This window comes from Bufo bufo, chromosome 3, assembly GCF_905171765.1.
Source record: "Bufo bufo chromosome 3, aBufBuf1.1, whole genome shotgun sequence".
NCBI classification, from domain to species: domain Eukaryota; kingdom Metazoa; phylum Chordata; class Amphibia; order Anura; family Bufonidae; genus Bufo; species Bufo bufo.
This window is the reverse complement of record NC_053391.1, coordinates 450,209,391-450,237,214: the sequence shown is the minus strand read 5'-3', so window position 1 is coordinate 450,237,214 and position 27,824 is coordinate 450,209,391. Positions and strand designations below refer to the sequence as shown.

At 42.5% G+C, this 27,824-nt stretch overlaps 1 protein-coding gene across 1 annotated transcript in view; it reads left to right on the top strand.

Annotated features, from left to right (window-relative positions):
- Positions 1-27,824, top strand: part of VWA3B (von Willebrand factor A domain containing 3B) — a 185,442-nt gene that overhangs the window by 100,586 nt on the left and 57,032 nt on the right. Inside the window, exons 21-26 of the mRNA XM_040425122.1 lie at positions 8,666-8,716; positions 10,854-11,058; positions 17,930-18,050; positions 18,754-18,878; positions 21,375-21,509; positions 22,445-22,542. Of these exons, the coding sequence (XP_040281056.1) occupies positions 8,666-8,716; positions 10,854-11,058; positions 17,930-18,050; positions 18,754-18,878; positions 21,375-21,509; positions 22,445-22,542 (735 nt within the window). The remainder of the gene's footprint in view (positions 1-8,665; positions 8,717-10,853; positions 11,059-17,929; positions 18,051-18,753; positions 18,879-21,374; positions 21,510-22,444; positions 22,543-27,824) is intronic.

Below are 27,824 nucleotides of genomic sequence, written 5' to 3'. Positions count from 1 at the left end.
AAATAATATATAAGCTTTCAATGATTCCGATAGACTTACCAACAACTTTCTTTGCATCCCTTAGATCTTGGTTCTCAAAATTTCTCTAGAGGGGACGGAGGCCGTGTCTGGCCTACTCACTCCTGACTAGAAGGAAAGAAGCAGGGGGAATAAGCATGCCGGACATAACTGTTTACTACAAGGCAATACACATAAATAACTGGCTGAAACTAGTGAAACCCAACAAACAAATCAATATCATCCCCCTAGTCCAGGCTTCAATAACGACACCGTTAACAAAAATCCTCTGGTGGCCAACTGACAAAATCCTTCAGGATGCGAACTATAATCCATTACTAAAAGGCACATGTAAAGTCTGGTCAACTATGAGAAAGAGTTTAGCACCCACCCCATCCCCCCTTATGCCCGCGAACTTAGTGCCAAATATTGTCACAAATATAGACTCCCCATACTTAGAACTCTGGGATAAACTGAAGGATCATTCTCTAACTGACCTTTTCACACTAAACAGAACTACTAAGGTTGCTTAATGTCTCAAATATAAACGCCCTCCATTTGGCACACTTTCGTAAAGTAACGGAGAGATTTCTTGCTGCTTTCTCGATCAATAGACAACTTACCCCATTTGAAACTCTCCTTGAAGCAAATCAGGCTTCTTCTAGAAGAGTGGGAAACTTATACGCTCAAATTAGCTCCCCACAGACGGCTATAAAACCAGCTTTTCTTGGTGAGTGGGAAAAAGAATTGAATGTCTCACTTTCAGACATTGAAGTAAAAACCATCCTAGCCACATCACAAGGCTTCTCCCAATGTGTTAGGCTCCAAGAAAACCATTACATGATACTGACCAGATGGTACAGGACACCTGAGTTCCTTTTTAAACATAATCTTTCCCAAACAAACACCTGTTGGAGGTGTTAGACTGGTGAAGGTTCGCTATCCCATATTTGGTATACATGCCCTGTGATCGCCACCTACTGGTCCCACATAGAACAAACAATCAACAAGGTCTGCACAACATCTTTAACACTAAAGATAAAACACATAGTGCTAGCGAAAGTATCGACCTCATACAAACCATCCAAACTAAACCTAGCCACACATTCAATCGCGGCAGCAAAAGCGTTAGTTCCAGTTCACTGGCTCAGCAGAGACCCACCTACTCATCATGAATGGATCCAGAAAGTTGATCAAATCTGCAAATTTGAGGAGATATCTAGTTATAACAATAGAACTAGAGACAAGTTGCTTAAGATTTGGAGCTCTTGGCGAGACTTCCAGTCATCGAGACGGGTTACGTATTAGCCATTGTGACCAAATGACCTCTCCAAAGGACCCTTTGCATTGAGAAATGTTGTTTTTAAAAATGCTGTAGCGAAGAAGGATGCATCAAGAAAATGACGTGCTAAAGATAAATGTTAAGTAATATATGCATCTGCGAAGCTGGTACCATGGTACCTAGGGGATCTTTCTTTCAGTTGCACTTCCAGTTGCTGCAACCAAAAGGCCAAAGTTCTAGCCGTAACAGTAGCAGCTATAGCAGGGCAAAAGGATAAAGTAGAGGCCTCCCAGGCTCCCCTAAGGAAGGATTCAGCCTTTTTGTCTAGGGGTTCTTTAAGCATACCGGTATCCTCGAAGGGAAGGGATGATTTCTTAGACACTTTTGAGATGGCAAAGTAAATTTTAGGGGCTTTCCCCCAAGAGGAGGAATTTACTTCCTCAAACGGATATTTGTGCTTAAATGCCCTAGAGGCAAATACTTTCCTGCCTGGTTTTCTCCATTCCCTCTGAATTAAGGACATGATACTACCATGTACAGGAAAACAACAACCTTTCCTTTCCTGTAACCCATCAAACAAAGAGTCCGCCACTGTTTTATCCTCTTTGACATCCTCAATGTTCATGGTAGATCTTATAACCTTTAGTAACTTGTCCGTGTCTTACGGGGGAAAATAGGTAATTAGTCATAGTTTCATCTTCAGATGAAGAACCAGAAGAGGACGACTCCCGTGGCGAGTCACTGTCATCGGACGAGTAGTCCTGGGATAGGCTAAACTTTGAAGTCTTATCCTTCGCAGATGTTTTCGCTCTTTTGCCTGACTTTAAGGAATTTTTTACTTCCGTTTTAATGAGAGATCTTATGTTTTCTACCAATGAGGGTGATTCGTCAAAAATGGTCTTGTCAATGCAAGTTTGGCATAAATTTTTCCCGTAAGAATATGATAGTGCACACAGTGCACATTCTTTGTTTTTTCTTTTTGCCAGCATCTTCTTCAGTTTAGGCTGGAAAAAAAAAGAGCACATTTTAAGAAGGGGCATCAAAATAGAGCCACTTACTCCAAGGAAGATTGGTCAACTACCAGGATGGGGTTCACCATTTCACCCTCAGCAGATTCTAGTCTTCTTTCTTCCTCCATTGCCAAAAAGGCAGGTAGGGAGTCTATTCACTTAAGGAAAAAGGAATAATTAATCCTTTGGCCCACACCATAAAAACATAAGTAACGTTTCCAAGGAAGTCCCCATACATGCAGTCAAGCACAGACCGTCCTGTAATAGCTCAGGGTCTGGTCTGGCTTGTACCTCTTAATATAGCACGAGCGGCGTCTACTACCGGAAGCACGTCAAGATGTGCTCTGCTCCTGCGTCTAGTCCCGGATGATCGTCATCACGTGGCAGTCATGCGTTCCACTGCCTCCAGACGCTGCCCATGTGATCAGCCGGAAGCGCGTCATCCCGCGCGTCGCTTACCGGAAGTGAGCCCGTCTAAGTCACGTGTCCGGAAGCGCTGCGCCGGCCTTCCCTTTGAAAAGATCTCTGTGGCAGAGCCTTTCCTCAAGGATGACCACCTCACTGCCACTCCCGTTGGCGCTTTCCCCGGGGCAGAGCTCTCCATGAGAGGTAACCCGCGTGCTTGCCGCAAGATACGGAGGGCCCCTGGAGCACCTCAATATCCTAGGGTCCTGTGAGCCTACCCAGCAGCGCGATGGACCCCGGCAGCAACCGCCAGTCCTCTAGGGCCCCCCTAGGAATAAAAAAGACCGACGGTAAGACCTAAAAGGAAAAAACTGTAGGTCTCCCACTCCAGGGACAGGAAACCACTGAATGGGTAGAGAGGCTCCACCCTTTTATTTCTGTAGGTTTCCTGTCCCTGGAGGTGGATCCCTCTCTCTATGGTGCTGTCGTGGGGGAGGGGAAAAAATATATTTGCCGCTCAGCTGTGCAGCTATCTGTTCTAAAGCCTTTTGTGACGTGTATTAGCAGAAAAAGAAAATATATATTTGCCACTCAGCGGTGCAGTTAGTTTTGTAAAGACTTTTTTGACATGTATTAGCGGAAAAAGAAAAAATTTATTTGCCGCTCAGTGGTGCAGTTATTTGTTGTAAAGCCTTTTGTGACGTGTATTAGCGGAAAAATATATTTGCCACTCAGTGGTGCAGTTATCTGTTCTAAAGCCTTTTGTGATGTGTATTAACGGAAAAAGAAAAAATATATTTGCTGTTCAGCAGTGCAGTTATACAGTATATTCTAAAGCCCTTTTGCCCTGTATTAGTGGCAAAATAAAAATATGTTCGCTGTTCGGCTTTGCACTTATATGTTAAAGTCTTGTGTAGTTTAAAAGTGGAAAAAAATAAGGGCCTATTTGCCGTTCAGCGGTGCAGTATGGACCGAATTACGTAGTGGTGAAATTTTTCATGTGAAGCAGACTTTTTTCGGGAACATTGATGGGTGGTTGTAGACCTCCTTTTGCTGTATGGACCGAATTACGTTGTCATGGGTCCTGCAGTAAACATAATGAAGACGCTGATGACAACATACCATCTATTCACAATTAAATCAAGCAGCTTCAGTAAGTTGAAAATATTCATGTGTTTTTATCTGCTCCGTCTGCATTCGATCTCCACAGCACACAAGACATGACAGGAGAGCCTCTGCTTTGGTGTCCAAGTCCAGTTTCTTAAGATCAGGAGTTCCATCAGAATTGTGTGTAACATTCTTGCTCCATGTGCAAAGCCATAACAAAAGGACTCCATAGGCAAAAGAAAAATATATTCGCCATTCAGCGTTGCACTTATATGTTGAAAAGCCTTGTGTAGTGTAAAAGTGGAAAAAAATAAGGGCCTATTTGCCGTTCAGCGGTGCAGTTATATGTGGTAAAGCTCTTTTTGCAGTATGGACCGAATTACATAGTGGTGACATTTTTTATTTCAAACATGTTTTTTTAGGGAAAAATGATGGGTGATTGTACACCTCCTTTTGCTGTATGGGCTAAATTATGTAGTGGTAAAAAAAAATTATTTCGAACATGTTTTTGGGGAAAATTGATGGCTGATTGTACACCCCCTTTTGCTGTATGGGCCGAATTACGCAGTGGTGAAATTTTTTTTTTCAAAGCAAACTCCGCTGCTCTGTATCTCTTGTGAAGTCAATGTCTCCAACTATGCCCCTCTCGCGATTTACAGCAAAAACATTATTTTCATGTAGAGATCCAAGAATTATGTTGGAGGCATGTAATGTATGCAAGCCATGTGCGACCCCTCTCATCACTCTCACTCTGTTCTGCACCTGGTTTGCCTGGGTGAATGGAGTCACACAGGGGAGGAACTGCTCTGTGTCCTTCAGCAAGAAATCGAATCCTGGCTTTCTCCAGACAACTTAAAATCGGAACCATGGTGACAATCATTGGGAAGATGGTGTCGGCGCTGCGTCAAGGAGGGCTGAGCCATGCGCCCTGCATGGCACACTTGTTCAATCTGGTTGTAAAGCCGTTCCTGAAGTCTTCCATCCATCTGCAAGAACAGCATCCCCAACATAGGCTGATATGCAATGTTTCCACCCGTTGGATTCCACCCTCCATATGTTGGATCGACTATACGAACAGAGAAAGGCCATCAACGATTTATTGATGATCCAAGTAGTCCCCTGTGTAACTTCGATGTTAGCCAGTAGCAGCTCATGCGTGACACCTGCCGTTTGCTCAGGCCCTTTGAGGAGGCCACGTTATTTGTCAGTCGCCAGGACTACGGGATGAACGATGTCATTCCACTGCTTCATGTCCTGATACAGATGATGGTAAATCTGGCTGGTCAGGGGGCCGGAGACGTGGCGCCTTCATCTCACGGCCACATGAGCCCTGTGGGGGCTGAAGTGGAGGAGGAGGGGGACATTGGAGCACAAGCAATGTGTAGCGAAATGGGTGGTTTTTCTACACAGGAGACAGGAGAGGAGGAGCAGAAGCAGCCGAGGAGCTACAGGGCGATAAGGAAGACGAGGCAAAGGACCTAGACACATCGTGGCAGTATGCAGTGGAAATGGAGGCAGGGAGTCCCTCTGAGTCACTTGCGCAAATGGCCCGCTGCATGCTCACTTGCTTGCGTAGTGACAGCCGAATTGTCACCATTCGGCAGAAGGATGACTTCTGGCTCTCCACCTTGTTGGACCCACACTATGTCACCTTGCCACTCTGTGGCCTCCTCAGGCTGCCGCCACCTCCACACTATGTCATAGGGCCACTCTGTGGACTTCTCATACTGTTCCCAACCTCCCCACTTCATGACTGGGCCACTATTTAGCCTTTTTGGCTTGGCTGACATCATCATTTATTTGACACTTCTTGTGATCTGTCAGAAGGAAGTCAAAATGAGACGCACAACAGATCCAGTTTGTCTAGCAGCTGTAAGGCCTGTATGGTCCCATCAGAATTGGCTTGTGATTTGGTAGCCAAAAGCAGGAGTGGGTACAAAACACAGAAGACATGCAAATATTCCGTTCACGTGTCATCTCTGTTTTGGATCTACTCCTGTTTTTTTTTTGGGCATTAGCAATACTGATAGATTACTGACCAAATGCTGACCGAGTGAAGGCAAATGCTCCACAGACAGGATTAGTTTTTTGGGGGTTATTGTTCTGACGGATCAGAGGAAGGGCAAAATAATCAGTGATGTCAACACAAACTTACTGCTGACACCCTGTACACTCTGTCGGGGGGCTCTACTTGTATAAGCATTTGATAGAATAGGTTCTGTAGACATCTATGTGGAATCAGCTGACGATTCTTCTTGGCGCTAAAATCGACTTGTAAGGCTGAGTTCACACTTGAGTTATTTTTTTTTAATAGTATCTTTTTATTTATTAATTTAGCAAAAAGCATAACGAACACATCAAATACAGACAATCATCAATTGAGTCCAGTACAAATCAAATACATGGGATCCATCATAACAGTTCCTCATGACCCAAGTTCGGGACAGAAGAAAAAGATATCACTTTCAGGATGAACAGTACCCAAGATATCAATCCTAAGGAAGATTCAAAGTACTGCACACACGCACACACATTCACACACGCCTTCATTGGTCAGAACAGTCTTTCAGTCATCTATGGTACTAGAGTCTGGGCTCCAATCCAGGGGTCCCATATCTTCATGAAGCGATCAGGGGTCCCTCTTCTCTCAAACACAAACTTGTATAATTCAAGATCAGCATTAACTAGATGTACCCATTGTTGCACAGTAGGATTCTTAGGAGGTTTCCAGTTGAGAAGGATAGTTTTCCTAGCATAGTATAAGAGTATTCTATACAGCTTCCTGCCAAATTTGGTTGGAACAATCTCGTTGGCTACTCCCAACAGACTAGTGAGCTCAGTACAGACGTTAGGAAAGCCTAGTTTGTCATTAAGATATTTATGGATTTCTTCCCAGAAGCCATGAATAATCGGACACTGCCAAACCATGTGTATAAGACAACCGTTTTCATGTCCACATCTTGTGCAATGAGGGTTCGGCAATTTACCCATTTTAAATAGCCTCACAGGAGTATAATAAATTCTATGAAGCCATTTAACTTGAATCAACTGATCCCTAGCACTTACCACTGTAGATCTCCATGTACAGCTAGATTCTTTAACATGAACATCTTCCAAACCTTCAATGTCCCTTTTCCACCTAACAAATGCCCTATCCAGGGGGGAGTCCTGCAACGCCATCAACGACGCATACAGGGTCGACACTGGTTTGACCAACGGAACCCTCCTAATCGCTGCCTCAACTGTACCACACTCCAGTTTTAAAGGTTCTCTACCAAACTGAGCCTGACAGGCATGCCTGAGTTGAAGATATTAAATTCCTGTTTCAAACTATTAAAGGTTCTAAATAGGCCTTTATCATATAGTTGGGTAAGGTAGCGCACCCCCCTCTGAGTCCAAAATTCAAACTCCAGTAATGAGAACAGCTCCAGAAGCACTCTGTTTCTCCACAAAGGCAAATATAGCGACCACACACTTGAGTTATTTGGTCAGTTTTGGCCCCGTGACTGCCCAAATAAGTGAAGTGTGCAGTGATTCTAAGAGAGACGCATGTCATACGGACTCACAGTATTTCACTACCAAAGCAGACTTTCTATGCGTGTTACTACAAGACACAGTGTTCTACACCACTATAAAGGCTTTCTGCAGCCAGGAAATAGCCGTTTTTTGAATAAAATTCGCTGCGAATATATTCGGATCAAACTGAATTTTTCCCCAAAAATTTGGCGACCCAGCGAATCGAATTTTTGAAAAATTCGCTGATCTCTAGTTACGACCACGCTGCATTCCATCAGTGGTGGGCGTGCTTGCACACTATAGGAAAAAGTACTGGACCAGGCACTCCCACGGTCTTGGCCACAAGAGAGGCTGGCTCTTTTTTCCTATAGTGTGCTACCACGGCCACCGCTGCTGGATTACAGGATGGTCATAACCATGGATATAAACAGTGTATAATGTGATGGAAAAAGGAATCTAACCAGCAAAGGAGGCAATATGGACAATAATAATACATTAGTAAATGTCTTGTATTAACTTTCTCTACATGATAAATGCCATTTGCTGAAGTGAGACAACCCCTTTAAGTCTGTATGGATCCTTTATTAAGGAAACGCATTTCCCCCTTGCGCATCCTTAAAGACTATGGACTCCTTTGGATAATTTTTTTATTGAATTGCATCTATTATTGGCTAAAATTTTTGAACCCTTTGGCATCTGCAGCTTTCAGGTATTACATTACATAGAAAGCTGCAAATGGCCGTTAACTATGAAATCCTTCAGTCAGGTTGTCTGATGGCTTGGTCTGTAGCACACCCTGTTGTTCCTAAGCAATCATATAAACAAAGTTGATTAATTTTGATCATAATTCATCTTAGATGACCATCATAGAGTACATCAGATTTATCACACAACGGCATTCTGCAGCCTGCTATGTACTGTAATGCATGCAAAATATACTCTTAACTGGTCTGTGTGCACGAGCCTTTAAGATGGGCATTGAGTTTAGAATTGTGCATGACTAAAGGTAATGAGATATGGTGTGATTTGAAGGTCTCCGTACATAGGGGATGCTATGAGTCCTGGCTAATTTTTGTGTGCCTTAAATCTGCTGGTATCCTGCATGACCCAGAAAACCGATATTGTGAGACTGATGGAAGATGCTATTTTCTCATCTCTTTATGTAGATGATAATTCATAGCTGCGATACGAGATGTGGCCTGACGCTGCCTCTCATTTGGAATGCAGATCAGATCAGTCATTCGGCCATTCATTTAGCTATCCTTTGAACTGCATAATCTATTTGTTTAACTCATATTATGCTAATCAATTTCACCGTGCATAATCCACCTTTTGTGTCCTTTACCAGGCGCCTTAATCTAATCGTATGGAGGGCTCTATCCCAGGAGGAAAGAGACAAGTAAGTCCTCCCTTAATTTTGATTGCTTGCCCGACTGTAGTAAACTAAAGGTTAATAGTAATTGAATCTATGCGGTTTACAGCTGTTAAAGGGAATCTGTCACCCTATCTGAGAGACCCTGAGCAAAATGCTGGGTGACTTACTTGAATTGACCCGGCCGTTTTACTAAAATCAGTATTGAGCAGCTCAAGTGCTGGAGTCTCCTTAATACACGTCACAAGTTCTGGAGGCCCAATATCTATGAGCTCCTAGTCCCCCGCTGCCGATAAACACCCCTCTTCCTACAGCAGTCAGCGGAGAGGGGCTGCCTAAGGGCTCATTCAGACGACCATAGACATTTGCCGGTCACAAATTGCGGATCCGCAAAGCACGGATATCGGCCCGTGAGCGCTCCACATTTTCCAGACCGCACATGGCTGGCACTGTGATAGAAAATGCCTATTCTTCTCCGTAATTGCGGACAAGAATAGTACATGCCCTATCTTTTTTGCGGGGCCGCAGAACGGAAATACGGTTGCCGACGTCACACGGTGTTCTGTCCAAATCTTTTCCGGCTCTATGGAAATGAATGGATCCGCACCCATTCCGCAAAATTGCGGAACGGATGCTGACCCATTCATATTGTCGCCTTAATACAGATGTTAGCAAAATGGCTGGATCTATTCAAGGAAGTGACCCAGCTTTTTGCTCAGAATCTGTTACCAGTTTATGCTGTGCTCAAAAAATGGGTGACAGATTCTTTGTAAGTAATTTACAGACTTAAAGGTTGTCTCACCTCAGCAAATGGTATTTATCATGCAGAGAAAGGTAATACAAGGCACTTACTAATGTATTGTTATTGTCCTTATTGCTTCCTTTGCTGGCTGGATTCATTTTTCCATCACTTTATACACTGCTCGTTTCCATGGTTACAACCAAAGTGGTGGCCATGCTTGCATACTATAGGAAAAGGCTCCTGTCTCTCTGGTGGACAGGACCATGGGAGTACGCATAGGCCGGGAGTGCTTTTTCCTATAGTGTGCAAGCACGACCATCGTTGATGGATTGCAGGGTGGTCGTAACCATGGAAACAAGCAGTGTATAATGTGATGGAAAAATGAATCCAGCAAAGGAGACAATATGGACAATCACAATACATTAGTAAGTGCCTTGTATTAGCTTTGTCTACATGATAAATGCTATTTGCTGAAGTGAGACAACCCCTTTAAAGCATATATTACAATTATGCAAACATTTCATTCCAATTCCATTGAGTTGTACATGCCTGTGAGAAGTGGCTAGTTTCTTTCTTCATATCCATGGGGCCTCTGCTTTGGCACACAGGTTCTGTACAACAGAGGCATGAACAAGGTACTATATGGGCACTTACACGTGAATTGGGCTCTGGCATTAGAGGTAACCGCTCCTCAAAAACATACGGTGTCATTTATTAAGACCGGCGTTTTAGACACCGGTCTTAATAACCCCTGCTCTGGCGGTGGATCTGCTGAAGTTATGTACAGGCGCCGGCCTCTACATAACTTCAGCGCGTCCACCGCCGGTCTAAACCTACGTCAGCTTCCTTGCTGGTGTAGATTTAGAACATTTTCTACGCCCAAAACAGGTGTAGCAAATGATAAATAAGATGGGCCTGGTGGCCTGCCCTCTTCCCCGCCCCATTTTTAGACCTGGCGTGAGCAGGGAAAAATAAAACTGGCGTATATCAGTTCATAAATGACCCCCATAGCTACTAAGGGAGAGTAACTCCATGATATTACACAAGAAATGATTCCACCGGCCTGACACTAGTCAGGGGACTGAGTTTGCGTCTTTCTAAGTGATGGCCACCAGCAGCAGTAGTGGCTGTAGTGCTCTGATAGCAGATGGCCCTGAATCACCAGTGAAAAATTGGGATATCAGCAATTTGGGGCACTTTGGGCACCCCTGGAATCTTGGGCCCCAGCCAGCCAGCCAAACTGCCCATATGATAATCCGTCACTAATGATCAGTCTAAAAAATTGGGGGAGGAGAAGAGGCTCATAAGTGGAGAAAGAGACATTTTCCTCTAATATGATATATTTGAAAGTTTGCTCTATTCGATTTATGCACAGTTTGTTAAAAGCACAGTGAACAGTCAATGTAATTCTTTTGGTTAAAGTTTTAACAGTGACGTTCCAATATCATACTTGGACAATAAAGAAGCCTTCCTACAAGCCTTAGACCGATTAGGATGGCCTGTATCTGCTGAAGATGTAATGTTACTTGAAGATGAAATACAAGTAGGAAAAGAATATCTTCAACAGGCTTTGGATTTGCAGGAGTCCACCAATAATAAACCAGTGACTGAAAAGTCCGATACACAGGTAACCCCATTTTGTTCTAAGATATCTTACAGTATAAGGGCTCGTTCACACGAACGCATTTTGCGTTCCGTATACGGGCCTTTTTCTGCGTTCCGCATACGGTCCGTATACGGAACCATTCATTTCAATGGGTCCACAAAAGATGCAAAAATTATGAGTCCTGTCCTATTCTTGTCCGTTTTGCGGACAAGAATAGGCATTTCTATAATAGGCCTCCTGTTCCATTCTACAAATTGCGGAAGGCACACGGGCGCCATCCGTGTTTTGCAAAGTGAAAATATGAGCAACCAGTGGCTTCTGAGATATAGTATGTCAAATAAGTATACAGAGCGAGAAGAAGCCTAAGGTCGCTTTCAGATGAGCGAGTTGTACACTCTGGACTCGCAGCGTGCGTATAATACAGCTCCTGTCCTGAACTCCTAGCACTGCCGGGGTCACATAGCATTATATTGCTTTGGGATCAGGGGGGAACTAACTCTCCTTAGGGAGAGAGCACCTTAATCAGTGTGAGGAGACTTATAGGCCATAAATGCTCCTCTGGAATTCTGGGAGGGAAGGGATGCAAATGAGCTCTTAACAAGCTCTGCCTCCCCCCAAATCTTGACTTAGCCCTCTCACCCAGTTAAGCCAGTACTCTCTGCTCTGCACTGATGAGGGGCAATCACCCTGAAACAGCTGTCTGCAGATGAGGTGCTGGCTTACTTAATATCCAAGTCATGTCTCAAGGCTTATTTTAAGAGCTGAACATTGACCTATAGGATAGCTGCCTTACATCTGGTGGCATTAGAGGCAGAGCTTGGGGCAACCTTATTTGCATCCCTTCCCTCCCATTGATTTATGATGCTATGTAAGCCTTACAGTTCTGGAATGTATTGGATAACAGTGACAGCATTATGTCAGTGTTATCCAATACATTCCAGACCTCTAAGGGTTACATAGCATCATAAATCAATGTAATGATCTGAGACCCTGGTAGTGCTAGGAGTTCAGGACGGGGGCTGTGTTATACTCACGCTCCAAGTCCGGAGTGTACAATTCGCTCATCCGAAATTAGCCTTAGGTTGTTTCACACTAGCATTATTGAGATCCGGCAGGATGTTCCAGCAGCCTGATGGGTTTCTCTGGCTCCAGCATTGCCGGAAACTACATGATTGCCTCCCAGCCCCATTACCCGCCCGATCTCACTAACGCTAGTGTGAAACTAGCCTTACACTGCCTTTATGGCAATTTGGACTACAGCTCCCACCACTTTTGGCAGAATCTGGCAAGAAGCTCAGCTTGATGCAGTCATCCACATAGAGAATGGACATTTTCTACTTGAGACCCATCTGATCCTTCGTTACGTAGATGGCAGAGTTGCCTGGATGGGTTTATGTCTTAATGTTCATTTGGCTGAGTGACGTAAATGGAGGTGTGAGGAGCGATAGGAAAAATCATGACTGATAGGGACACCAGTAAATTCCACTTACTTATATGACATTAAGGGAATCTACCCTAATACCCTTATAGGTAAAGTTTCGGCCCCATTTTTCCTTACAGCCTTTTCCATTACCGTGTGACACTCGCATTTTGGGCACTGGTGCTGATTGAGGGGCACAGGACATTAGAAACTAGTGAATATGCAGTGCTGTGTGCTATGTTCCGAATGAGTGCCATATAGTCAGTGAAGAGACTGCCCTGAAACACAATGGGGGAGAATTACTAACCAATATGCGCCAGAATTCTGGTTCAAGCCTCACAAAAAAAACTGGTGTATATGCTTTGCACTACATTTAGTAAGTGTTTTAGACACTTTTAGAGCAATTTTCAGACATGTATGACACAGCGCGTGCTGCAATTCTCTGGAACGCAGGGGTGCACCTAGCCTTTCTGCTGCCTGAGGCGAAAACTGAAATGGCGCCCCAACCCCCAATGCCAATTTCTTAACCTAACCTCTACCCTCTAGCCCTACTGTTAAAGACATACTTGGAAAACATTACATACAGAGCTAAAGAACATACAGGGTAGTACAGCGCCACATACTGTGTCCATTGTGCTTCCTAATACTATACTGCAGAAACAGATAATCCCCCTTCCGCTGCCCCCCTCTTGACCCTACCTGGTGCTGCCTGAGGCAATCTCCTCACCTCGCCTGGCGGAACGGGTGGGGACCCATTCATTTCAAAAGATGTGGACAGCACACGCTGTTCCGTTCCGCGGGCCCGCCAAAAATGTAAAGCATGTCCTATTCCTGTCCACAGTTGCGGACAAGAATAGGCACTTTCAATATAGCGCCGGCTATGTGTGGTCCGCAAAACACTTACGGTCGTGTGAATGTACCCTAAAGGTGCACCATAGTTATCATCCGGCATCATACAATTCTCCAAAATGTCTTGGTATACTGAAGCATTAAGATTTCACTTTGTGGCTTAGTTGCTGTGGTACAAACATTTATTCCCGATAATCATCCCAATAATAGTCCCTTATTCTCTTCTACATACCTTCCGTCCTTTGTTTTTAATTTAGTTATTCCTTGTTTTAATTTCCTTTTTTCATTTATATATCTGAAGAATGTCTTATCCCCTTTTTTCATAGACTAAGCTAGTTTTTCTTCTGCCTGCGCTTTAGAAGTTCTTATAACTTGCTTGGCCTCTTTCTGCCTAATCTTGTAGATTTCCTTATCTTCATTGCTCTGTTTTTTTTTATAATTACAAAATGCTAGCTTTTTATTTTTAATGATTTGGGCCACTTCTGCTGAGTACCACAGTGATCTCTTCCTTTTTTTGCTTTTACTGACAAGTCTAATGCAATTTTCTGTTGCCTTCAATAATGCACCTTTTAAGTAGTCCCATTTCTCCTGGACTCCATGTAATCCGTTCCAGTCTGATAAGGACTCATTTATGACTAATTTCATTTTTGAAAAGTCTGTTTTTCTAAAATCTAAAACTTTTGTTTTTGTGTGGTGGGACTCTTTCACAGTTCTTATATTAAACCACACTGACTGGTGATCACTAGATCCCAAGGTTTCGCCTACAATGACATCATATACCGAATCCCCATTTGTGAATACCAAATCCAAAATGGCCTCCCTCCGGGTTGGCTCCTCAACCACTTGTTGTAGAGATAACCCCAGTATGGAATTTAGAATATCTGTACTCCTGGTAGAACTTGCTATTTTGGTTTTCCAGTTTACATCAGGAAGATTGAAATCTCCCATAATGATAACTTCTCCTTTCATTGTCATTTTAGCTATTTCTTCAACTAGTAGATCATCTAGTTCTTTAACTTGACCAGGTGGTCTATATATCACACCTACACAAGTTACTGCATGGTTAGCAAACTGCAACGTAACCCAAACTGACTCTATGTTGGCCTCACCAACTTGTATTAGGTTAGATTTAATGCTATCTTTCACATACAGGGCCACTCCTCCTCCTTTCTTGCCTTCTCTGTCTCTTCTGTATAAAGAGTACCCTGGTATGGTTATGTCCCAGTCATTTCTTTCATTAAACCATGTCTCCGTAACAGCCACTAAATCTACATTCTCAGATGCCATTATTGACCCAAGTTCATAGATTTTTTTACCTAAACTGCGAGCATTTGTAGACAGGACTCTGAGCTTATCATTTCTTAACCTCTGTGCTTCTGACCTGTTCTGGCATTGTTTCGGGGGGCAATTGGACTCTTTTATTTTCACTCTTTTGCCCCCCCTTCCTAGTTTAAATACTCTTCCGCAAATTCTTGGAGTTGTTCACTAAGTACATTTGTTCCTTTGAGAGAAAGATGCAAACCATCTTTTTTGTACAGTTCCTTTCTATTCCAAGTAGAGCTATCTGTTATAAGTAGAGCTATTCCAAGTAGAGCTATAAATCTGTTATAAGTGATGTGTGTGAGGAATATGGATTGATATTTACTGTCAGCTATGTCCTCACACACACCATTTGCTGACAGATAGCAGAGGTAGTGAACTCCACAGGAGGGCCCTGCTTCAAAGCCAAGCCACCTGATTGTCAGCTAACAAGGAAGAAAGCCCCAGGGGTCCAGGCTTCAAGGAGGCCCCAGGTGGAGAATGTCACACCTCCATCAGCCAGTTTGGAGGCAAGCTAAATCCTGCAGGAAACCCCCCCAGCAGGAGGTATCAGCCCTGCCAGGATCAATGCTACCTCCCATACATGTTGGTACCTACATTTCATAAGGAATTATGAATCGCCCTGCCATCGCAGGCGCAAACCGGATGCATATTTGTGTCCCGGTGGCCACAATGTAGGTGCCCACGGTCTTTGTTTGATGGGGAGATGTCAGGGAAAGGAGATATCTCCCCACAGAAACCAAATAACGGTACCATGTTTGGACTCTAGTTGTAGCCGGAACCCAGGCGGATCAATTGGGCCCGGAACCATCTTCCTGCAACATTCTGGTCTGGGGCTATGAGCCCTAAGGGGTTTTATGGGTCATTTGTTCCCAGCAGTAGAGAAGGAGGGGTGGACCCTACCCATAGGTCGGGGAGGGGCGTGGCCGGCAACAGGTCATAAGCCCATGCAAGCCAGCGGGTGGGGTCTTTCTCTGAAGAAGGGTCACATCGTGTGATGTGTTTAGGGGGACCCAGGAACTAGCTGAGATCACGGCCCTTCATGTGACTCCAGCGAAGAACACCTTACAACCAAAAAGAACTTTCATCTTACCCGGTAACTGACTTTTGCTCTGCTTAACCCTGTTGTACCCATATAACCTGTATCTGTAACCTCAGACCACTGTATATATTCTCTGTGTATATTGGGCTATAGCTAGTGTGCCCTTACGGCGATTAAATATATAATTTAATCTTGTGCTGTCTTGTATCTCGATCACGAATCCTCACGTCTTTATTTTGGCCTAGTTATAAACTACCGCGGGTTGGTTTCTCACCCTGTATAATCCCGTTAGTGGACCGGCCTTATATCACACGAGAGCTGGTGGCAGATACCGGGGCTGAGACAGCGCTGTTTTCACTGCGTCAGTGAAAAGGCTCTCTCAGCTGGTTGCCTCACTGTGCCCGCATGGACAGGAGGTGTATGTGGAAACTGTACCACGCTGACCTTACCTGCTCCTCTGGAGGGCATAACGTCACATTTTTGGTAACCCATGACCATACCGCGTCTCGTGAGCTCGACGTAGGAGACGTCAAGCGGGCACGAGGTGTGGTATTCGTCACAATGTGTCTCAATCCTTTTGTCCCTATTGTGTATGTGCACATTATGGCAGATTCCCAGGCAGGGGAGTTATAGTGCAGTACTTCCAAAACAGCTGTGATAAAGGTGGCCATCCCTTTTAACCTATGTAAATATATTGTAAAACTGAGGCTGCCACAGTGATCCCTCTTTAAGATGTTTCATGCCAATAAGTGAAGAACGGATGTTACTGTACACATTTAAGGAACATTCTGCTTTGTTTTTTTGCAAGGAACACTTGACAGCTTGTCTAGTCATTGATGCAGCTGTATTTCAAGGTTATTGTTCTTATGATAAATGACTTCTATTTGGGTCCTCTTTGCAGACCTCTATTATTTCAGAACATCTGCCACTTAGCTTATTGATTAATGTACTGTGCTTTGTAATATTACATTTTACCTTCCTTTAGAAGCATTTTTCCCATGTGTTACATTGGTCATTACTCATTTAAAGAAGTTTTAGCTTCTTCTTTAGGAGCTGAGACCCACGGATGTACTGGATGATCCCGTCCCATTGTTTTCAGTATTACTTCTGTTACACAGTTTTGCATGATTTCAGTACAGAGGTTAAAGGCCGTCAGCATCATCGGGAGCAAATCTGTTTTACGATTACATTTTACTCATTTTGGGATAAAATTATTTTTTTCAATAGGTCTTTAATAATAATTTCATTTGTTTTTATCCTACAGGGTTACGTTTCACTCTATCTGCATATTGTCACTTTCTGTTTTACACTGGGTCCTGTCATTTTGCTGTTCTGATGGCTCATGCCCTTATCTCAGAACTCCTGACAGCACATAAACACTTATTATAGCTAAATTCATATAAAACTCATAAGAATTTAGTTTAAAGGGGTTATCCAAGATTTACTTATCCTTTTTATTTAATCTTGCCTCCCCTTGATCTGAATTGCAACTGTTGCATTGATGACAATTAAAATTTCCCTACCGGGCCAGTGGTGTGCTGCCGGGTCTATTTAGGTTGCGTGCACATCTGGGATCACATGCTGTACATTGTGCACATGATCCTAGCCTCGTTACAACCCACAATGTACATAGGTTGTGCCTGCTCAGTCAGGCAGGCTTGGCAGCACCTGAGGCCTCCTGACTGCCCAGGTGTAACCTGTGTACCTTGTGGGTTGTAACCGGGTTAGGATCATGTGCACAACGTACGGCATGTGATCCTGGAAGTGCATGCAACCTAATTAGACAGAGGAAAGCAGCGCTGGCCTGGTAGGGAAATTTTAATCATTATCAATCCAACAGTTGTAATTCACATCAAGGGGGTGCAAGATGGAATAAAAAAAAAATTATCTCAGCTAACCTTTAACCTTTAAATGAGTTTTAAAAGAAAAATGATTTTTAGCCCAAAATAAATAAAATGCAGTGATAACGAATTGCCCTGTGTTTATAGCTTTTAATGCAGAAATGTGACTAACTCTCCAGTGTAACTCGGTACTGGCACTAGTAATATAGTCTTGTAGATGTCAAGAATGCATATTATAAGATGGAACTGAAAGTCTGTCACAGGAAATCTGGTCTACATATTGAGGTGGTCTTCTCAGAGGCAGTCTTTTGGAGAGGTTTCACTATAATATTCTATCAATCATATCTATCCATCATTACGTACTGTTCATGTGACATTAGCCTTTTTTGTATATAATTTTACAATTTATCTGTGTCGTAGAATAATCATGACGAGAATGAAAAACAAAAGATGAAGGGGAAGATGAAAAGAAAATTTTTGGATCCACTAAAAAGTCAAAAAGTCATTGCAAGATCTGAGATCGATGGATTTTACTATCCAGGTATGCTTTTGTGCTACAGTTTGAGCTCCCAAGCTTCCCCCGAAAGATAATGTTGGGGGAGAGAAGGATTGGGTGAAGTGAATATTTTCGTCCAATCTTTTTGTTCTCCTGGGAGGTAAGCGGCCACCAGAATGGTCTCTCAGCGGTATTTTCCCCACTCCCCGCTGAGGGTACAGTACATAGACATTCGGCCACTGTGTATGTGTATGGGAGAGCTGAGAGGATATCAGGAGAGATAGCTGTCGGCCAAACGCTTGTGCAGCTGACAACTATTGAATGTGCATGGCCGTCTTTAGACCTGGCTTCATAACAGAAATATTATGGCATCCTGTACAAGAAGTGCGCCTTTCAGTTTCCATGCCCTTGTCTGACTTTATAGATTGATTTAGGGCTGATTTAGGATTCAGATAAAAGTATTGTACCCATGTTCACAGTACACTACACAATAAGATTTTACTTGTGTTTGAATAAAGTAAGAGCCAAGTTTAGGATCCATATTGGCCAGAACATATATTTCCAGTGCAAAACAGGAATATTGAGAACTATCACTTGGTTTCTCTGGCAAGCAGCAAAGTGAAATAAATTCAGCATCGTCGGGTCATTTCTCTCACTTATTTTCATTGTAATTTAGGTTTAACTTATTTTAATTCATAATATAATGAAACAGTTTTCTTAATTGTAATGAATATGTTTTTTTACACAGGCACCGTTCTGAAAAGTATTAATTCCAGGCGTGCCCTGGTGGATTTCTGGCTAGGAGAAAATGAGGTTGTCCCTACAAGATTCATAATACAAACTGGAGGAGCACTGCCTTGGCCAACTCTGAAGGTTTTATGATTATTATGTGGTATTATGTTCATTGATAAAATATTTAAAGCGACCCTCTGGTTAAAGAAAAAAATTCAAATTAAGGCCTCATGCACATGACCAAAGTTACTGTCCAAATCCGATCTGCATTTTGTGGTGGATCGGATGTGGACCCATTCATTTCAATGGGGCCGCAAAAGATGTGGATAGCACACTGTATGCTGTCCGTATCCATATATCCGTTTCACGGCCCTGCAAAAAAAGATAGAGCACGTCCTATTCTCTTCCATTTTGCAGACAAGAATAGGCATTTGTAATATATGGGGGCGGGACCTGCGAGAGGGGAATATGCGGGGTGCATACAGCCGGTATCCATGTTTTACGGATCCGCGATTTGCGGACCGCAAAAATGAATACTGTTGTGTGCATGAGAACACAGGCTGGTTTCACATTACATTTTCGTCTTACATTTAACTTCCCATAGAGTTCCATTGTTAAAAAAAGCTGTATATGTTAATGTTAAGACGCTTCTTGCTTATCCAGGCCTGCCCTTGGATCGACCAGCACTGTTCATCTAAGCATTGCTGGCCAATCCAAGAGCAGCAGGAAGTGTCTTGGGCTACCGAATGCACAGTAGGCATCAAGTAGTCTGACTAGTGGTGTGCCCATCTTGGAAGGCAGAAGAGGAACCCTGGAATTGTGGCAGATCTACAGATGAAAAGATGAAACAGAGGTCATTATGTAAGTGTTCTGCTTGTTCCCAAGGTAATGTGATTTTATTTTTTTTCCCCTTGAACCAGAGGGTCACTTCCTCTTGTATCCTGTTGAAGTATCAGAAATAATGGGAAGTGTAATGGTTTTCTTTCTGCATCATCAGTACAAAACAGTGCAGAACAAAAAACAACATCTGATGTAGCATACTGGTGCCAAAAATGTTGTATTTGTTCTTTCTTGCAGTGCCTTCACATATTGTTGCAATAATTAAATGCGAACACACCAGGTTCTATTTGCAAATATCACACATTTTACCACTCTTGTACATCTTGTGTTTTGCACTGTACATGTGGTGGTGTGGCTTCCTCCATTTAGACTTGTACCCCAGTTACCCTTATGATTTTTTTTTTTTAATTAGAGCAGTCTATAAATTAATTTATTAACAGTCTAGAAACAACGAGAGGTGAATCATTTTAGTGTAGGGCCAGAAAATAATGTAGGACCGCGTTGCTTTCTCCACCCTTCAGGAAGCCGATCCTCACTTGTTCGTTTCACAGGTGTATAATGGGCACAGGAAAATGGTGATCTTCATACAATCCACAGTCCTCTTTTTATGAATGACTCATGTGACTACCAGAGCCGTGCAGCGGACGCTACTGCACAGCAGGAGGCAGCCGACCGGCCACCGAGAAGAAAAAAAGAAACTGGAGGTTTTTGTAGCCAAAAAAGCGGCTGCTCAGAAGCGGAGTGTGCCAGACAAGCGGTCTGAAACCAGGTCCCCATTAATGGAAAGGTCCAACAGGGATCTTCAAAAAAAGTCTGAGCAGGTCAAGCCCTTAAAGAAGAAAATGAGTCTTTCATAAAAAGAGGACTGTGGATTGTATGAAGATCGCCATTTTCCTGTGCTCATTATACACCTGTGAAACAAACAAGGGAGGATCGGCTTTCTGAAGGGTGGAGAAAGCAGCGCAGTCCTACATTATTTTCTGGTTGACTTGTGTGAATAGAACCCACTTCACGTTTGGGACCTGCAGCGTGTTTGTTCACAGGCAACGTATCAGAGACTTTTTATTTTTGCATTTAAGTTTAGGGTCCTATAAGAGGTCACTTTGTTGTGGTGGATGGGCACATTTATTTTGATTAAAATATTTGCCAAGTATCTTATGTTCATGCATGTGAACACAGCTCATTTTGTTTTATAGGCCGTGCTGATTAACTTTATTTTTCATTTTGATGTACATGTTCATTATGGTTTTGTTAGCCTTAATGTGACCTTAATGTGTCCTCAAGTTTTTATTTCAAAGAATTGTAGTCGTTATTTTAAATTTTCCATCTGTATTTAAAAAAAATCCTGCACTTTCTGCACTGGCCTCTAGACCTAATAATAGTCACCACTTCCTGATCTGTCTCCTTATGCATTACAGGCAGGATTAGAATGACAGATATCACCTCTGTAGTATAGATAATTACAGCAGCTTTTGTCACTCAGTTAAATGGGACATAGCAGTTGTAGATACACTGCAAAGGAGAGGATGTGCAACTTTGAGGAGGAAGCAGAGCTCGCACAAGAACCTCAACCCATTTCTACAGCTGATCGGCAGGGGTGCCGGGATCAGATCCGTACTGATCTGATCTTGATGACAGGACATTTATATATTAGTCCACTCTGCAACCCCTTTAACACCACTTGCAAAGTTGCTTCATTTCTTAATTAATTTTAGATGCGGTCGGATAATAACTAAATTGCTTACTATGATAGATACACCTTTCCTTTAATAATTCATGTGCAACATGTAATTTCAGGTTGGAGATTGTGTTTTTTCAAAAACTGGGGCAAGAGGAGGAGGAGGCTGCTATGTCCCTGCAGTGGTCATAGCGACACCAAGAAGGGACGCAGCGGACAAACTGTACACCGTTCTGATGTACAACAAGAGAAAGGTATGTGTTCGCACACTTTTCTCTGGATTACACAGCTGCATAATGTACATGACAAAATGTAACCTGCATCATACACAGGTCATTAACCCCTTGAAACGCGTAGCAACATAGCCTGAATCATGTCTGTGGAGTAAAGCTTTTTATAAACAGATACAGCTCTATTTGATAACAGAAGGGCTAATAAGTCATCGTATCTACGGGCACCACAATACAATTTAAAAACCCTTCACAGGGCTGTAATATAGGTGTGTTGTTAAGGCATGTGTTATGGCTGCAATGTCCAGTTCACAAGCAGTTCATCTGATCCAGACTTAGATCACCAGCGGGTTTTATGGTAATCTCAGTTTGGGTTAGTTGAAATACCTGCCAATGGTGCATTTTTGGCATGTCTTACTTTTTATATAGGAAAGTATATACCCCCTCTGTAGAGCAGCGTGGGAAAAAAGTATTGTAAAAAATATCATTAAAAAATGCAACATCCATTGGCACTGTGGATATCTATGGGGCAAGATCACTAGTTAATGTGGGGAAAAAACACCACATCCAAAGCATGCAATGCTTTTAAAAGAGGTCATTGAGACAAAAGGGTAAAAAAAAAACAGCACAACAAAAGAAATGCAGATTTGTGCTGTTTAATAATTCTCTAAAATATCTGGAGCTGGTGTATTTGAACTAAAAATGTTGAAAGAAACACTGTTAAAAAAAATGATAAAAAAATGCAAAATGTCTAAAAACACCAATTTGTGTGACAATTCTATTTTAACGTGTTGATACTTGAGGTATACATTCCATTGAATGAAAATGGACTGCTTAAATTGAAATAATTTCTCATTTATCTATCCACAGCAATCTTCACTTTTATTTCACTGTGTTCATTTGGACGAAGAAGATGAAATAATATTGCACACATTAAACTGAGTTCTGTCTCATTTCAGGAACATTGTTTAAGAAGTGAGCTCATTAAAATCAGCCCATCTCAATTTGCTGTTTCCTGTGGATATATTAGAAAAGCACAGATGATTGATTTTACAATGTGAGTATAATTCTGCACCTTTTTTTAGAATTATGTATTGGAAATATACAACATTCGCCGCACACAGCAGTCCACTTCTTGAGACAGGTGTCTCCGTCCAAGATAGGAATAACCAATTCAATTTCCACCCCTCTAATGATGATGAGATGGCTCTGCTCGTATTGTCTCAGTCTGCCCAGCAATGCCGACAAGTGGGCTACACGAATACATAAAAGTGCCAGCCTATTGGAACTGTTCTAGTGGGCAGTGTGAAAAGTGGAATATATCCACATTTCTTTATTTGATAGTCACCACTTAAAAGTAAAAAATAAATGTGTATAATAAAAATCTGATTTAAATGGCATTTTCTGATGATACATTGCCTTTGTCATATTTACAAATGAAAATGAATTGCCAAAATGATTTACAATCTGAAGATGGAAGCTGGCCACACAAATCAGAAAGCTGTGGGTTAAAGGCTCCTTTTATTTAGTCTTACCTCCTTTCTATAAACATGCAGATTTAAAGGGCTTTCAGTTCTTAGATATTGATGTCCTATCTTCAGGCTAGGTCATCAATATCAGATTGGAGGGAGTCCGACAAGACGCACCGCCATCGATGAGCTGTTTCTAGCAGCCACCGAGCACCAGAAGCTATACAGTAGACGGAGCTTGAAGCAGAAAGTTCTGTCCACTGTGTAGTGGCCGATACTGCAGCTCAAGTAAATGGGAGCTGGGCTTCATTAGGTCGGCGCTGGAAAGTACACGGCCTCCTGCCCACTGCAGAGTTTTTAGCACTGGTGACTGACCGAAACAGCTGAGGATAGGTCAGCAATATTAAAATATCCCAACCCAGCCAAGCTTGAGCGTTTGTTCAATAAGGAGATGGGATATGCAGCATGTCCCATACTTGTTTCCCCCACCTCTGCCATTGGGCAACATTAGGAAATAAAGAATATTTGTATAATTGCCAGAAATGTGAAGTGTATACTCTTCAGCCAATAAAATGGTTTATTTTGAAAAGAGCACTAGACAACTCCCATACATGAAATGGCAGAATGTCAAAACCAGTCACACCTCATCAGTCAAGTAAAATGCAGATAGAGGGCACGATGATGTCATGTAGGACATGCTGACATCATTTTGATCTGGTAAACATCTGAACATTTTTGTGCAGGCCGTTATGGTGTTCAGTGCCACAATAGGATATATTCTACAGTATACCTTTTTGCAGTATAAAGCAGTAGAATGTTGCCTAATTTGTGGGATAAATTTGATGTATGTCTCCAAAGAAAATGTAGGAGTCCTTTGGAGGAATGAGTCCTCAGAACCAGGAAAGAGACCGCTATGGAGAATGTTTGTGGTTAAAAGTTTTGAGACTGACACAAATTTTGCTTTTTACAAGGTTTTCTGCTTCGGGTTTATAGTGGCAATGTGCATTAACTCTAGATTGTTATGAAGAGTGATCAGATGAATTGCAATTACTTGCAAAGTCATTCCTTGACATAAAGGGGTTGTCTCATCTCACTGTTACTAAGACGAGATGGAATTAAGCCCCAGCCACAAGGTGGCTAGGAAACAGCAGAGCAGGCCTGTGCATGAGAGCTATGGAAACTATGTTAGGGAAATAGCATAGCTTTCTGTGCTACACTGTTTCTGTAGCTTCCATGCATTGCAATGGGAGCCACTGACATACTGGAGTGCCGGCTCACTCTGCTGTTTCCCAGCCATCTGGTGGTTAGGGCCTAGTCCAACAGTGAGATGTGACAACCCCGTTAATAACAAAATCCCCATTTCCACAGTATTTCAGCGCTGCCATGATGATCTGCTAACAACATTTCAGTGATCTCATTAGCTCAGAAGAATGTGTTAATGAGGACAAGGCAGCTGATATCACTCTGCTGATTGAATTTCCAGCAGACTGGTTGCTTCAACCCCTTCCTGACAGAGCAATTTTCAATTTTTGTATTTTCATTCTTTATTCCCTACCTTCAAGCCATAACTTTATTTTTTTCGTTCACATAGCCATATGAGGACTTGTTTTTTGCAGGAAAAGTTGTGCTTTTTAATGGCACCATTTAATATTGCATAGGATGTAGCGGGAAGCTGGTCTTCTTATGTTTTAATACAGATTTTTTTTTTTTAACTTTGGAAAAAAATAACTTTTTTCTTTTTAATCACTATATTATGACCCCCAAAACTTTTCTATAGTTACGGCTATGGAGCCGTGTTAGGGCTTATTTTGTGCAGGACGATCTTTCGTTTTTATTGATACCATTTTGGGGTGTGTAACTTTTTTTTATCACTTTTTATTCTCTTTTTGGGAAGGTGAAGTGATGTAAAAATGGCGAATCAGCCATATTGATATTTTTTCTGTTACGCCATTCACTGTATGGAATACTTTAAAAAAATATTTTAATAGTGCAGGTGTTTTCTGAAGCAACAATGCCTATTATCTTTGTTTTTTTTCTATTATGGGAAAAGGGGGTGACTTGAATTAATATAAATATATATACAATTTTTTTTATTTTTTTTAATACCTTTTTACAAACATTTCTTTTTACTTTTTTTTTGTCCCCAAGTGGACGCCAACATGCAATCATTCGATTGCAATTTGTATAAAGTAATGGAATTTTATCCATTACCGTATGCAAAGATCGGATTCGGTATACATACCACCTGTGTAAAGTACTGTTACATCCCATGTAGTGAAGGGGTTAAAAGAGGGTGTTGCTTGAAATCTTTGTTTTCTGTCAACCATGGTTACCTCAAAGGAAACACGTACATACGACATTGCTTTGCATTAGAAGTGCTTCAGTGGCAAGAACATTGATATTTTTAATGTTGCACCTAAATCAACCATTTATCAGATCATCAAGAACTTGGAGGAGAGAGACTCAGTTGCTGTGAAGAAGGCTACAGAGCGCCCAAGAAAATACAGCAAATGCCAGGCCCATCTCCTGAAGAGGCTTCAGCTACAGCAGGGGTCAGCAACCTCCGGCACTCCAGCTGTGGTGAAACTACATCTCCCAGCATGCACACTTGCTTGGCCGCTCTCTAAACTCCCACACAGGTGGAAAGAGCACGGCGGGAGTTGTAGTTGCACAGCAGCTGGAGTGCCGAAGGTTGCTGGTCCCTGAGCTACAGGATCAGGTCAACACCACTGCATACCTTACTCACGAATAGCAGGAGTCAGATCTGAGTAGATCTGCATGCAGAGTAAGACTAAGGCTTTTGGAGCATGGCTTGGTGTGAAGAAGGGTAGCAAAGAAGCCACTTCTCTCCAAGAAAAACATCAAGGACAGAATGACCTCCTTCAGGAAGTACAGGAATTGGACTGCAAAAGACCAAGGTAAAGTTATTTTCTCTGATGAAAAAATGATTGGAGAAGAAAAAGGTGAGCGCTACTGTGTCCTGTGTCATGTCAACAGTAAAGCATCCTAAGACCATTCATGTGTTGGGTTGCTTCTCGTCCAGGGGAGAATAGTATCAGAATATCCTCCAGAAGATGAACTTTTACCAATGATGCAGGAGAAATTTGGTGATGAACAATGCTTTTTCCAGCATGAGGGCGCACCATGCCACAAGGCAAAAGTGATAACTAAGTGGCTCGTTGAACAAAACACTAAAATTTTGGGTCCATGGCCAGATAACTCTCCAGATCTCAATCCCTTAGAGAACCTGTGGTCAGTCCTCATAAAACAAACATACAGAAATTGTGATAAACCACAAACACTGATTGGGAAATAATGAGTTGCCATAAGTCAGGATGTGGCTTAGATGCTGATACCCAGCATTCCCTGATACCCAGCAGGGAAGAGTCAACACTGGAAATATTAAGTCTTTACATAAACATGATTTATTTGTCAATAAAATGTAAAAAGAAAATTATGAAATGCTTATTATTGTAGTTCAGTCTAAAAACACTGAAGCAGCAAACTTTGTGAAAATCTAAAATTTGCATCAGTCTCAAAACTTTTGGCTAACCTGCAGGTTTGTCATAACACCTACTGTGTAGGAAATCTGGGGAAGCCGCATCCCTAATTACGTAGAGTTATTATGTTATTAGTGACACATTCTAGAGGGTCCCGTGGTATATTTGAATGGAAAAGGCTGTATCACATGTTTTGAACCACAGAGCACATTGGGTGTGCCTACTTCTACATGAGTCTAGTGTTGCACTTCTGTTTGCCACTTCTGTGGTTCTGTCTTCTGCAGCCAGCATCCTGATTCTGTTCAACACTGCTCCCTGGTCCCTCCCCAGAATCTGGCTCTGAGCTGCTGTCTTCCTCCTGGGACCTTTAGTTATCTGTGCATGCTGATTCCGCTCCCTACAGTAAATGGCCAGTGCACTCTAAAGTCCTCCTGCTTCTGCCAATGACCTTCCACCCCAGGTATTTTAAGGCCCCTTCCCCCAACCACCAGTGCCTAAACAATAAGCTCCATAGTTTACCAGTCTCTACTAAGGTATTCCTCAGTGTAGGCATTTGACCTCTATATGTACCTGTCACGGACGTTCCTGTGGCAGGTACCAGGAGATCTGAGAGACTGGCAACTCGTGGGTTAAATTGACAAGTTCACTGTTTATCTTATTGTGTCTGTGTTTTGGTGAATGCCACACCCCTTGCTTCAGGTGTTGCTTGTTGGTAATTTACCTTTCCCATAAGTAGCTGCTTCTCATGCTTGGAGGTGCGGTTTATAGATTTTCTTCCTGCCTTCTAACTAGCTGGTCAGTTGTACTCTGTGCTGCTTCTGGAGTTGCCAATTTTCTACTTTCAGATAAGTTTTGTCTTTTCTTATTGTTTTGTGTTTGTTATATTCCCTATTGTTTGTATCTGGGCCCTAGACTGAGACTTCCATTCGTCCATCTGGGGAGGAATGGGTTGTCTCTGGTCCTAACCTCATTCCAGGGCATTATAGGGATATATGGGCCTAGGTATACGGCATATGAATATTCCTACCTTCAAGGTCTATTCATATTGATAGGCAGTTAGGGCCTGGATTAGGGTTGTTTAGGAAGTGACCTGTTCCTTCCCTAGTTTCCAGGCCCAGTTACTGTTCCCCTTACCTCCTGTGTTTAGTGTGGAGTTTTCCCCCACACTGATTGTGACATTATAAACCGCCGAATAACCGTTATTTTGTTGTCTGTATCAGTTCAGCCATGGATGTTATCGCTGCACTGACCGCACAGCTACAGGGGCTGTCTCTGGAGGTGGGTGACCTCTGCACGACTGTCTCACAGATGCAGAGACCACTGTTGGCTGATCCTAGTAGTGGTTACCTGACCTGTCCTGAACCTAAAGT